The sequence below is a fragment of the Pseudochaenichthys georgianus genome, chromosome 24, assembly GCF_902827115.2.
Source record: "Pseudochaenichthys georgianus chromosome 24, fPseGeo1.2, whole genome shotgun sequence".
NCBI lineage: Eukaryota > Metazoa > Chordata > Actinopteri > Perciformes > Channichthyidae > Pseudochaenichthys > Pseudochaenichthys georgianus.
Window position 1 is genome coordinate 33338031 of NC_047526.1, and position 14379 is coordinate 33352409.

The 14379-nt window shown below is 40.5% G+C and overlaps 1 protein-coding gene across 1 annotated transcript in view; it reads left to right on the forward strand.

Annotated features, from left to right (window-relative positions):
* afdna (afadin, adherens junction formation factor a) overlaps nt 1-14379 on the forward strand; it is a 131786-nt gene that overhangs the window by 56386 nt on the left and 61021 nt on the right. Inside the window, exons 9-14 of the mRNA XM_034075829.2 lie at nt 1525-1569; nt 3333-3427; nt 5185-5435; nt 11456-11525; nt 12377-12447; nt 12531-12598. Of these exons, the coding sequence (XP_033931720.1) occupies nt 1525-1569; nt 3333-3427; nt 5185-5435; nt 11456-11525; nt 12377-12447; nt 12531-12598 (600 nt within the window). The remainder of the gene's footprint in view (nt 1-1524; nt 1570-3332; nt 3428-5184; nt 5436-11455; nt 11526-12376; nt 12448-12530; nt 12599-14379) is intronic.

The window sequence follows — 14379 nt, forward strand, 5'->3', positions numbered from 1 at the left end:
GTTTCGGCAGACGAGCCCTTTTTGATTTAATCGAGGAGATCTCCCCTCAACCCCAGCACGGATCAGATCGAGACGCTGCGCTCGCCCCAACCTTGCAGGTGCTGATTGCGCTCAGATTCAGAATTGTTTCGTGTTCCGCTCTCAATTCGACGGTCTCCACCGCCACACAGTTCCCGCTGTAGCTCTGACAAATCCCTCTTTCTCTTTCGGGGTGTGTCCATGTGGGATTCCCCTCGAGTCATCGCTGACGCTGTGGGTGTGGGAACTCCCTCTTCTCTGCGGTCCTCTGAGTCTGTAAAATGGTAAAATGGCGTTGCTTGGCAACAATTACTGTTTCGCGTATATTCACGTGGACACGCCCGAGACTTGGTGCGCTCGGTGTAAATTCGAATCACTACGTCGGACGTAGCTAAGCCCGACGTTAGAGTTGAGCCCTACTTCTTTACGCCCAGCCGGTGCACTCCACTCCCGGTGTTCATGTATCTTGCGTTGCTATGTTTCTGTATATTACTGACGTGATGATGTAAGACAAATGACAACAGTGCCGAATATGATTGTATTCATCCTGTGAGAAATGGAGGGGAATGACTTCGTACATTAGAAGTAGATTTGCCCGGTTGATGTTCTTGGAGCACACAAAGGTAAGTGGGAATGCAGTAAAATGACATTGTTATGATCCTAAACAAACAGCTGACCTGAGTCTAAGTGCAGCCCTAACCGCTTGTTTCTTGCTACTGACCCTCTCTCTATCTTCCCGTCTGTCTGTCGCCTCGGGTCCTTCATCTTTCTGCCCTGATGGAGCCCCCAACTCTTCTCAGCAGTAGATGTTAATATTGGGGAAACCACAGGGTCTACTCTGAGGGTTGATGGGTCACTTAATTTGGGGGTGTGTGTGTGTGTGTGTGTGTGTGTGTGTGTGTGTGTGTCCTTGATAACCAATTAAAATCAGGGAAAGGGATACGATTAGTGTCTGTAAGGCTTTTAACTATTTAACTGAAGAAATTAAATAATATTGGAGCAAAATAATAGTTTTAATAAACATAAATAAGTGTGTTTAAGGCCTAATAAATTACACATGATGACATTAATTTAATATCTGGAACCCTTCGCTAAAAGCCAACTTGATTGCAACATTGAAAAGCCCAAAGTGACCCGAGTGAGGCAGAAGTGTTGAAAGTTAATTTGGGTTAATCAGTTTTGCTTTTAAAAAAAAAAAAAAAAAAAAAAAATCTTTTAAGACCCCCAGAAATATTCCGTGTAAGTGTGTGTGCTTGTGTGTGTGCTTGTGAGAGTGTGTGTGTGTGTGTGTGTGTGTGTGTGTGTGTGTGTGCCTCCATGCATTTAATGGGTTAACAAAGTAAAGCTGCATTTTTTTTTTTCTCCTTGCTGCATTTTCACCCTCTGCTATGTCTGCTTTCTTTCCCTCCTCTTTATGGCATATTGTGTTGGCGCGTGTGTGTGTGTGTGTGTGGGGCCTTGTGCATGTGTCCTTCCTCCTCTGCACCTGCCTGCCTGTTTGCCCAGGGCGAGGGAATCACTATGCCTACTACGCCTATCGGCACCACGAAGGTAAAACCATCCACCACTCTTCCTCTGTGTCTGTTGCAGTGGCTGATGGGATTTTTGGGAGGGGGGGCCGCGACCCTGCCCTAACCCCCCCCCCCCCCCCCCCCATCCATCCTTTATGATCGAACACGCCCCCCCTCCCTTCGCTTAATGTGGTGTCTGTGTTGTAGTCCTTTAGGTGCAACTTTAGCATATTTAGATTTCAGTTCCTTTTTTGTTTTAAGGCACAATGAGAGGTTATGGTTTTTAAACGAAACGTTGACTTTGGCCCCGCGTCGCAGGCTGAATGATTCCATGTTGATCACCAGTGGGTAAAGGCCAATCCTACGTCCACTCTTGTCTTCGAACTAGTCTTTAAGGCGCTGTGTCCGCCATTTTTGCAGCTTCCTCTTGGATGTGTGCTCACGACGTGATCGCTACGTTATTTTTAGAGTTTTTATAGATTCCTAGAAAAGTACATTTGAAAGAAAGTTGGTTATTAAAAAAAAAAAAAAAAAATCCTCCTCCATCCATCTTCTCCTGCTTATCCGTGGTCGGGTCTCGGGGTAGCAGTTCCAGCAGAGAGCCCCAAACTTTCCTTTCCCTGGCAACATCAACCAGCTCTGACTGGGGGGTCCCAAGGCGCTCCCAGGCCAACGAAGAGATATAATCCCTCCACCTGGTCCTAGGTCTACCCCTTGGTCTCCTCCCAGCTGGACGTGCCTGGAACACCTCCCTAGGGAGGCGCCCAGGTGGCATCCTAACTAGGTGCCCAAACCACCTCAACTGGCTCCTTTCGACGCGAAGGAGGAGCGGCTCAACTCCGAGTCCCTCCCTGATGACCGAACTCCTCACCTTATCCCTAAGGGAGACACCAGCCACCCTGCGGAGAAAACCCATCTCGGCCTCTTGTATCCGCGATCTGGTTCTTTGGGTCACGACCCATCCTTCATGACCATAGGTGAGGGTAGGAACGAACACGGCCCGGTAGACAGAGAGCTTTGCCTTCTGGCTCAGCTCCCTTTTCGTCACAACGGTAAAGCGACTGCAGTACCGCTTCCGCTGCTCCGGTTCTCCGGCCCATCTCACGCTCCATTGTTCCCTCACTCGAGAACAAGACCCCGAGATACTTGAACTCCTTCACTTGGGGTAAGGACTCATTCCCTACTTGGAGTGGACAGTCCATCCTGCTGAGAACCATGGCCTCAGATTTGGAGGTGCTGATCCTCATCCCAGCCGCTTCACACTCGGATCAAATCCTACTCATTGTGCCTTTTTTAAACTTTGTTTATTTGTATTGCCAGTTCTAGTGAAATCCGTCATTCAGTCCTTCCTCTATTCTATAAAGGATTGTTGTTGATGTGTAAAAGGCCAAGCTGACCTGGTAGTCTTTTCTTATTCTTTCTCTGTATTATTTTTAGACGGTGGCTTTGAGGTTTTTCTGATACTCCAGATTTCACCCCCAGAGCAGCCACTTTCCCCCTTTCCCTTCAGTGCACTAATATGCTGCTTTGCTTTCACTAAACTCCTGATTACTAATCATGAATAATTCCTCTGCAGCCCCACCAGCTGCCCCCACCTGTTTAAACCACATCAGTAGATTATATAAGAATATATTCCAATCTACGTTGACTGTTTCCTGTTGACTTGATGAATGGATTTTGTGCTGTCGCTGTGAGTCGAGGTCAATGAGTGTGTGATACTGTTACAGTGCTTGTTGCGATGTGAGGACGATGTGCCCTGTGCTAAATGTGTGTGTGTGTGTGTGTGTGTGTGTGTGTGTGTAGACGGGTCTGATTCGCGAGACAAACCAAAGCTGTACCGGCTCCAGCACAGCATCACGGAGGTCGGCTCCGACTGCACAGCCGACGGAGCCATCCAGGTAAATACATTAAAAAGAAAACACACCGTTATGTTTGAGGCGATACACACTGTATACAGACTAAATACATTCACACAAGTATTTTATTATGTACAGTTTGGAGGTACTTTTAAATTGATGTACACATTAATGGATCACTCATTTAAATTCTTTGATAAATATCATATTGTTACGAATAATTTCCATTCTACATGGGTACTTCTTGGTGCTTTAGGTATTTCTTAATGCCCATACTTTTGATATTTTACTTAAAGGTCACCTATCATGCTATTTTTAGGCAATAGCATAGGTTTCAGATATATACAAATATATTAAACACATGTCTATGAAGTGTTTTGCTCAAAATACAGATCACCCATTCTAGCCATGCCTCATATCCGTCTATTTCACTTCCTGTTTCAAAAGTGCTGATTTGGGAATAAAGCTTTAAAAAGATTAAAAATGTATAACAATAAAAAAGGAGGGGGCTGAGCTCAATATTTTGAATGCCACACATCTACTTCTAACGGAGTACACTGTGGTATTACTACTTTTTCTAAAGTAAAATATCTAAGTACTTGTTCCACCATAGGTCAGAGCTAGGTCTGCATTTTAATCTTTTTATCCTTAATCTCTTTTAAGTATTACTGCTGGTTTTTAATGGGGAAAGCACATTTTCCCGCCCAATTTTTTTTTACATTGTAATGCTTTTTAAAATACATGTGTATATTTGTAAATAAACTAAACAATCACGTATGTTTATAGGGTCAAAACAAAAACAAAAAAGCAAGGATATGCAAACTAATGTAATAGCAACAATACAATGTAACCGTCCCTGTTGTTTTTACAAATCGAGACATATCCTGACATATCCCATTCAAATTACAAATAATAATATGGTAATTAAAAACCTGGACAAGTCATGGAAATTCAAAATGCTAATTCCAGGCCCTGGAAAAGTTCTGGAAAACAATATTTTTCCCAAAGTCATGGAAATGTAACTAAAGTTGCATCAAATATAATTTATATTTTATCTAATCGCAGCAATAGTAATACTATAATGATAATAAATACTGTATCGTATAGTAATGAAACATAACATGGCATTTAACTGACGAGGTGTTTTGCTGGTGAGAGATTTTAGTTGCTTTAGCGTGTAGAAGCTAGTATTGGATCTGTTTTACTGTAGATCGGCACAACATGTTTCAGACCTTATTTTCTGTTCCATGTTCAAATAAACCATTTTCAGTGGTACCGCTGAGAGATTTTTTTGGTCATGGAAAATTAGGTAAAGGTCCTGGAGAAGTCATTGGTGAAAAAGTGTATGAACCCTGAAAACAGAATATGAAATAAAATAAAGTTAAAATAAGGAAAATAAATAAGATAATTATAAAAAATAAATGAATAATTTACAATAATAATAATACAAATAAATAAAAGCATTTTACACAATGTGTGACATCTTTAGCAGAGCAGGACCGGTTACACAGGGACATTTTCCATAATGTTCTTTTTAAACTCAATTAAGTTAAAACAACCCTTTTCAACTAGCTAGACATCCAGGTATCTTTTAACACCGTTCCACATTTTTAGATAAAGGAGTCCATTCTCATTTGTAGACTTGCCGTCATCTTTTCCATTGTGTAGACCTGTTGAAGTCTGTGCCTCCACTGAATAATTGTCGGAGGTTTTACGTTTTTCCCGTTCAGTTGGCGCCTTCTTGGCAATTAATAGTAGTATCCGTAATATGTATAACCGTCCCTGTTGTTTGTGTTTAGCTGCTGGGCCCGGGCATCCTCCCTCACCACTGCAACCTGATGCACAGCGAGGGCATGGTGACGGTGACGCCGCACGGCCCCGACGCCGACACCTTCGTGGACGGGCAGCGAGTCACGGAGACCACCGTGCTGCGTTCAGGGTCCACCCTCCAGTTCGGCTCTGCGCACATCTTTAAGTTCGTGGACCCCATGTTCGACCAGGGAGCGAAGAGAGAACCGGCCGCCATGATGAGGGGGAGACACAAGTCTGGGTGAGGAGAAGGAGAAGTCTACGGCTGTTTTTATTTAAGAATCAGAAACGGGTTTATTACCAGGTAGCTTGACACGTACGAGGAATTTGACTTGGTGTCGTGGTGCATACATACAAGTAAAACAAAAACGTAAAGACACTCGTAACATCAAATAAATAAAATAAAAAAATAAAATAAATAAAATAAATAAAATAAATAAAATAAATAAAATAAATAAAATAAATAAAATAAATAAAATAAATAAAATAAATAAAATAAATAAAATAAATAAAATAAATAAATAAATAAATAAATAAAATAAATAAAGCAGTATTTACATTGAAATATAATGGAATACAATTTAAAATATGTGCAGAAAAAACAAAAGAGATATTGTCAACATTCGTATTATTTTAGTGACATTACATTGTTTTTTAAGACAACCCTTAAATAGCGAAAAACCTACAAATCAAATATTTGTACTATACTCTTCATACACAGAAGGAAAAATTAAATGCTTCATAAACCACAAGTTATACAAATAAACTAAAGTAGCACTAACCGTGCACATCTACTAAACAGAGAAACACATAGCTTGTTCATAAATAACACTTGATACCAACAGGATCACTAAGATAGGAATAAATACAAATCATTCAAAAGCCAAATTAATAAAGTTGTTTTTTGAGCTGGACCTTAAATGTTAAAGTTTAAAAAAGTGATTAATAAATAATAATAATTTCAAGTCCCGAGGTATGAATTTAAAGATTACCTATCATGCTACTTCTAGGCAATAGCATAGGTCTCAAATATATACAAATATATAAAAAAAAAATTGATAATAAAAAAGGAGCAGCTACCGTCTAAACTAAATGCTGCCGTGATGAAACGCCATATCATGGATTATCATGGATTATCATGGATTATCAAGGATTCTCTCTGAAACAGTTTGGAGCTCAAAGGCTTTCTCTCTTGCCGGTTACACCACAAGGTGAGTTCCTTTTTACTTCCTGCTTCTTCACACACATGCTCTCCAGCACAGGTTAGCTCTGAGTGTTAGCGATGCTAATGTAAACAAAGACCATATTACCTCCAAAACAGTCGGGCATTGTTTCTGATAGCAACGTTTCTGATTGGGCCGTGGGTCCACATTTCAGATATTACGTCATATCAGACGCAAATCTGGATCAGCTCGTTGTTCCCCGTTTTTAGAGATTTGGGTACGGAGGAAAAGAGAGGGTTTTATTTTCTGACGCTGCGTGAGTTCCCTGACACACCGGGGACACGAATGTAAAAGTGCATTTTGCATGATAGGTCCCCTTTAAGTCATTTACAGGGGCTGGAATAAAAACATAATCCCAAAAAATAATAGAAACTAAATGTCATACAAGTGCATACAGACTCAATTTACTATATTCTTATACAACCTTTTGTAAGATCAACAAGCAACCATGAAAGTCTGTTTTTAATCTGAAAAAGGAACCAAACTGAACTAATAAAAGTCAGATATAGAAATGTCCTGAACTTTGATTTAAATGGTTGATCAGAAAAGATACTTCCCTGACCCTCCTGGTGCTTCCTTTCTGCCTCTTTATTCTCCTTTTCATTCTTCCTACATTAAAGCTTCTCCAGTGTATGTACTTCAGTAGCTGAAGGGAGGAGAGGATGAGGTTTCGAGTTGGCGGGTGGAGAGAGATGAAGGGAAGGAAAAGAGGGAGGAGGAGGTCTGGAGTTATGGCTGCCCTCTAATCTGATCAACATGTTGGGTGTGGCCTCCTGCTCTCCGTCGCTTCACACACTCACAGGAGACGGACGGGGAGCAGATAAGAGTGTGTGAGCCGGTTGAGGATGAGTGAATGGCTTGAAAAGAGGATTTGAATTGAATGGCCCTGCAATGGATGACTAACGCTGGGAGAAAGAGAGAGGTGTGTGAGTAACTGACGCTGTTACTCATTGATTTTTCTGCATGAATTACTTCTCTCAAATGATTCAATGCAAAGTTACAAATTGTGTTTCCTCTTGGTTCGCTTGTTCTGCGGAGTTTTTCAAGTATTTTGAGGCCTTCTTGCGAACTTTTTGAAGTGTTTTCGAACATAAATCAAGTTGTTAAAATGCGTTTTTCCGGTACTTGACTTCCCCGGAAAGGAATCGGCATGTTAAGTGCATATCATGATGGTTGAGTTGTTGGTATGTGTGTTAGTGGACTTGTAAGACTCGAACGCCGGTTGGACAGGCACACCATGACACATCAGTGGAGTGTTTTAAACGAGTTAATCTTGTATTGCAGATGTGGTTTGTAACGGGGCTCTTACTCCACGTTCCTCAGAGGGATTACGAGTTTGCAATTCACCCACAGATGCCATCGAGTGACTTTGATTAGAAACCACAGAAGAAGAAGTAACCACCCTGCTGTGCTTTGAAGCTACTCTGTGTCACCGTTTGATTTTGGGTTCTGGTAACTGATATTTTATATTCAAGCAATGTGTACATAGACCACATCGGAATCGAGTCCATTTTCACCTATGGAGAGAAACAGGAACATGTGTTGTTTAATCGAGGCGTTCACACTGAGGTTCGGTGCTTTTCAGATGAGTGTTTATTTAGTATCAGTTTTCTTAATGGCTTAAGGATGTTGGTGATGCTACTCGTTGACTGATGCCTTGAGTACAATCATGTCATTTAGCAATATCTTAACCTAAATCCCACTCCATCTGGGATCTAACTCTTGACTGTTAGGTATTTACATACAGATATGTATATAGACGGTATCAGGGCGGCTCTGCTCCTTGAAGTCTGTGGTGGTTTGACTAGAGACAGAACATGTTAGTGACTATCTGCTGAACATCGTGGAGAATTTGGCAGCTGAAAAGCCAGATTTTCTTTCTGAGGAGTTAGTGGGAAGCAGCTTGTAAATTGATCAGAAACAAGTCTAAATTAATGCTTATATTGCTGGATGTGTACATTTGACATTTGACAAAACAACTTCATAAAAAAGCAATAATCCTGTAAGTACAAAGTCGCATCAGCAGTGAGCTGGATTATGGCAAAAGTCATAATCTCGATTATTTGGGTCAATAATTGTAAATGCGATTATTCATTGACTTTGAAAACATCTATTTATTGGAGAAATGTTTTTTGAACAGTTGATTACCCTGAACTTCAAGTATAATTCAACTGGGGAAAAAAAAAAAAAGTAATAGCCTAATAATAATAAAAAAATAGTCGTTTTATTTCGATTACGTTGTTTTCGTAATCGTTGCAAGCCATAATCGTAATCGCGATTAAAATACGATTAATTGAGCGGCCCTAAGTGAGTTGGTGTCACCTCCACCTGTAACACCAGCCTGATGGTGGATGTGAGTCCTTGTGGTTGTCCGGGCTGCTTCCCAACGTTCTGCTGAACTAATTTACGGGCTGCTCGATTATGGCAAAAGTCATAATCTCGATTATTTGGGTCAATAATTGTAATTGCGATTATTAAATGCGATTATTCATTGACTTTGAAAACATCCATTTATTGGAGAAATGTTTTTTAACAGTATGTTTTGAACAGTTGATTACCCTGAACTTTAAGTATAATTCAACTGAAAAAAATATATATATTTAAAAAAAAAAAAAAAATCGTTTTATTTCGATTACGTTGTTTTCGTAATTGTTGCAAGACATAATCGTAATCGCGATTAAAATACGATTAATTGAGCGGCCCTAAGTGAGTTGCCTCCATCTGTACCTCCAGCCTGATGGTGGATGTGAGTCCCTGTGGTTCTCCGGGCTGCTTTCCAACGTTCTGCTGAGCTAATTTACGGGGACATCTAGTTCCTCTGAGCCGGAGACACGTCGCCGTTCAGGAGGATTAGAGCCACGGTTTGGCACGAAGACCGATTTCTGAGATTGGAGAAGTTTGGCAGAGGAGGAGCTGATCTTCTTGTCGTGGTCAGAACTTTAATCTAACAGAAATCTGGAGAGAGATGTAATCCGCCTCCATGTTTGTTTGGATTGTGTGCTGCAAGCATTCCTTCATCCTGGATGTTTTGAAGTTAAATATTTGTCAAGCATTCTTAGGTTTATCTATTAAACATTGGAGGTGTCAGTTTAAGGATGTCATGAGTTATTTTTATGTGAAATATTCATGAATTTGCCTTTTATTTTAGTTTTTTTCTGCTGGTTTAACTTGCAAGTAAAGATGCAACGATTTGTCGACTAATTTATCAGTTGGTAAATAGAAAGATAATCAACTTTTTTGATAGTCCATCATTTGATAATTTTTCATTCACAAATATCAACAGGGTGTCCGCGGGGTCCTAACAAGTATTAAAAGTGGATAAATCAATTTATCGAAAATCAAGGCTATTAAAAAATATTAAACGGCATTTCCCAAGGTATTACATTTAGTAGCTTGTTTTCAATAAGTATCTAATGGTCCAGAGAGGTTGTGTTCTGCAGTCTGCCTGAATGTAGTCATGGCGTAGGTGTGTAGTGTGATTCTGTGGAGTTTATTGATGGCATCCCGTTGGATCTGACGTCATCTGAACAGGACGTCACACGCTCACTGCTTGATAGCGCAAGAAGGTCCGTTTACGCCGGTTGCTAAGCAACATCGTTATGGGGAAATGCAAGTCTGCGTCCAAATGGTTGGAAGATAAGGAGGAAGGACAATCAATACTGTATATAGTCAATGTGAGGTAAAGTGTGTCGCCATGGTAACTGGTTAGAACTCCAAGTGGCGATGAGGTCTTAAGATGTACGGAAAGGGTCTTAAAAAAGGTCTTAAAAGGTCTTACATTTGACTTCAGGATTCCTGCATATACCCTGAAACTAGTACATCAAATATTATTGAAACATGTACAATTACTGCTTTATCAAGTGAACATCTCCGGGTCCATTGAGGAAAATGCCAAGTAGCTACAAGAGAAGTAGATAGAAAGAAGAGTGAAGACGTTGATATCATGTTTTTCTTAATATGCTGTGGCACGGTTATGAACAAGGTGTTGTATATAGTCAATGTGAGGTAAAGTGTGTCGCCAAGGTAACCGGCTAAAACTCGAAGTGGCGATGAGGTCTTAAAATGTACGGAAAGGGTCTTAAAAAAGGTCTTAAAAGGTTTTCCATGGACTTCAGGGTTCCTGAAAGTCTCCTCTGTAACGCCCCTGGAAATAATCTACAATATTGGTCGATATAATCACAGTCAATCTTTAACGCCTCTTTGTCTTATTCATCTAAAGACTTTTGAATAACATTTGTCTCAAAATCTGTTCTCTCGGTAGAGTTGTCCTTTTCATAGATGGAACATTTTAAATGTGGAAATGAATCCATTTTAGAAACGTGGTTTGAAAAAGAAAATCGGTGTCATTTGTCTGTCAATCGATAGTCCTGCTGTTAATGTTTAACCTACTTTGGCTGCTGCTGGCTGTCATTGTGTACGTGACAACACAGAGCACAGCTGTGTGTGTGTGTGTGTGTGTGTGTGTGTATGTTTGTTTTAGTGCTGTACTGTTTATTTGACATTGATGCCCTCCTGTCATGTGGGGCGTGAACATCAGAAGCCTGTCTTTTAAACTTGAACGCTGTCACACACACACACACACACACACACACACACACACACGCGCACTCACACACACACACGCACTCACACACACACACACACACACACACACACACACACACACACACACACACACACACACACACACACACACACACACACACACACACACACACACACACACACACACACACACACACACACACCACACACACACACACACACACACACACACACACACACACACACACACACACACACACACACACACACACACACACACACACACACACACACACTTCTAATGAAAATGTCTGCCTGTAGTTATTCGTGAGTCAGTCATTTTCTGCATCTCTGATCTCCCCTCTCCTAGATGCGTTAGATAAGTGTGTGTGTGTGTTGATTAAGTCTGAGCTCTTGTTGCTGTCAGTAATGAAAAGTCAGCTGTGGAGCGCACAGTTCCTAAACTAAAGCTCTGCATGTGTCTCTACTGCAGCAGTGTAGCAGAAACAAACTTCGACCTTCACGGAGACGTCCACAGTGGAGCTGCTCTGCCCACCAGCAAGGTAACACACACACACACACACACACACACACACACACACACACACACACACACACACACACACACACACACACACACACACACACACACACACACACACACACACACACACACACACGCACACGCACACGCACACGCACACACACACACAATTTGTCAATTTGCCAAAGGCAGCTTTCACAGACCTAATGTTGGGATGCATCAAATCTGTCTGTAGGATCTGCGGTTGATGAGAATACTGAGGAGCGTGCTCCATGGAACGATTTAATCTGTGATGAAACACACACACATACTAGTGTTGTTGTTTTTATAGAAAAAACACAGATATCAGATTTATCAGAGAAACAGAAAACTGTAAAATCTACAACTTTTCCACGTCTTGTTGCTACCTGTTAGTATTATTACACAATGCATTTTGACTTTGTCGTTATGGTTTATTGCACTTATTGTAAGTCGTTTTGGATAAAAGTTTAAGCTAAATGTAAAGTAATAAGTATTTGTATTTATTTATAGAAGGACCATGCATACAAAAACATTAATCTCAGCAAAGAGAAGAGATGCAGAAATGTATAGTTTCTCCAAAATGATGCTTAGTACAGCATGTCAAAAACATTTTTTATAGTGTAGTATATCGAAAATATCTGAAAAAACATCATGGAATATTAAGTTGACAAAACAATTCATAATATCTAAATAAATGTCCAAAAATGTGTTTTAGTATGTCGAGAATATCTGAAAAATAGTACAGTAAGAAACAATATGTCAAAAAACAAACGTCATAGTATCTTGAAAAATACCGTGTGTGTGTGTGTGTGTGTGTGTGTGTGTGTGTGTGTGTGTGTGTGTGCGCAGAGCTCAGGGAAGCTGGAGATGGAGCGAGGGATGGTGAAGCCAATGATCAGAGGCGAGCAGCAGGACAACAGGTCGGACACTCGTCCTCTCCTCTTTCCCACTCGTCTGTATGTAACGCTATCTTCCTCCTCACGGTGTCCTTCTGGCTCCGCAGGTCTCAGGACTCTTTAGCCGACAGAACAGAGTTGATTCTTCCAGCCGGCATCGAGTTCAGAGACAACTGTGAGTATTTCTCTCTCTGCCCCTCTGTGTCAAGCAGTCAATAGCCGGAAACTATTGACCTCAAATACTTTTAAACTCTAATGTCAGAGTATTCAGTTGATTCAACCAAGGTGGATGCCACAGAGTCCACGAGGTTACACAACAACAAGCAGACCGGGTTACGCTAAGTTAAAAGAACAATCCGTCAGTGGAATAAAAAATGGCCTTTAATGGACGTTCATTGATGGCTCAGAATTGCCCTAAGCGATTACACTGTACCCCATTTAGTGTTCCCTCAATATTGGACCAGTTTCAAAAACAGTTGTCCCCATGAAGCACTTACACACACAAAGTTATCCTTCACAGGGTTCTTACGGTCATTAAAAACCTGGAAGAGTCATGGAAATGTAACTAAAGTTGCATCAAATATAATTTATATTTTATCTAATCGCGTAAATAGTAATTCTATAATGATAATACATACTGTATCGTATAGTAATGAAACATGAAATGGCATTTAACTGACGAGGTGTTTTGCTGGTGGGAGATTTGAGTTGCTTTAGCCTGTAGAAGCTAGTAAGCCTATTGGATTTGTTTTAGATAAGACCAACATGTTTCAGACCTTATTTCCTGTTCCATGTTAAAATAAACCATTTTCAGTGGTACCGCTGAGGAAGAGTAATGTTTTGGTCATGGAAAAATAGGTAAAGGTCCTGGAGAAGTCATTGGTGAAGAAGTGTATGAACCCTGCCTTTAAAGACGGCTGCTTTCCATTTATCCGCCCCCAACATGGCTCACCCAGGGGGTCCGCGGGGTCTTAAAAAGTATTACAAGTTGATAAATAAATGTAGCGAAAATGAAGGCTAGGGATGCATATCGTTGACTTTTTTACGATACCGATACCACTGAAAGATACCGATACTCAACCGATACATATCGTGATACTTTGAAAATGTATCATCCCACAATTACTCCCATGAAGCGCTTTACGATATAGTTGACATGTCAAATGAATATTAAATTAAATTGTGGGACTTCTTGGACCTTTTAGTACTGAACAAACAATGAAAAATACATAACAAATATGAAGAAAACCGATTATGGAATATCTTTTATAACACATCAGGTGTGCCGCGTGAATAGCACATCTTGTCAATGCAAACAGACCGTTAGAGTTAATGTTAAACCTGAGATTCGACTAGAGAACAAATAAATAATAGAATAAAGGTCATGAGATCTCGGCATTGCACAAACAAACAAATCTCATCTTTAAAATCAACATTTACCTTCACTGGTGAGAGAAAACAAATCCCATCACAGTTCATTTGTGGGACTTTTACCTTTCTAGTATTGAACAAACAAAAATACATAAAATATGAAGAAAATCGATTATGCAATCTAATTTATAACACCCGCCATCACGGGCCACGGACTCACTTTTAATTATTATTATTATTATTTTTTTAAAGTATCGAAACCGGATCTGATTACGGTACGGTATACCGTAGCCACCAGTAACCGGTATTTCGGTAATACCGGATACCGGTATGCATCCCTAATGAAGGCTATTAAAAAGTATTTAACGGCATTTTCCAAGGTATGACATTTTGCGCGAAGGTCCATTTGCGCCGGTTGCTAAGCAACATCGTTATGGGGAAATGCAAGTTTGCGTCCAAATGGTTGGAAGATAAGGAGGAAGGACAATCAATACTGTATATAGTCAATGTGAGGTAAAGTGTGTCGCCAAGGTAACCGGTTAGAACTCGAAGTGGCGATGAGGTCTTAAAATGTATGGAAAGGGT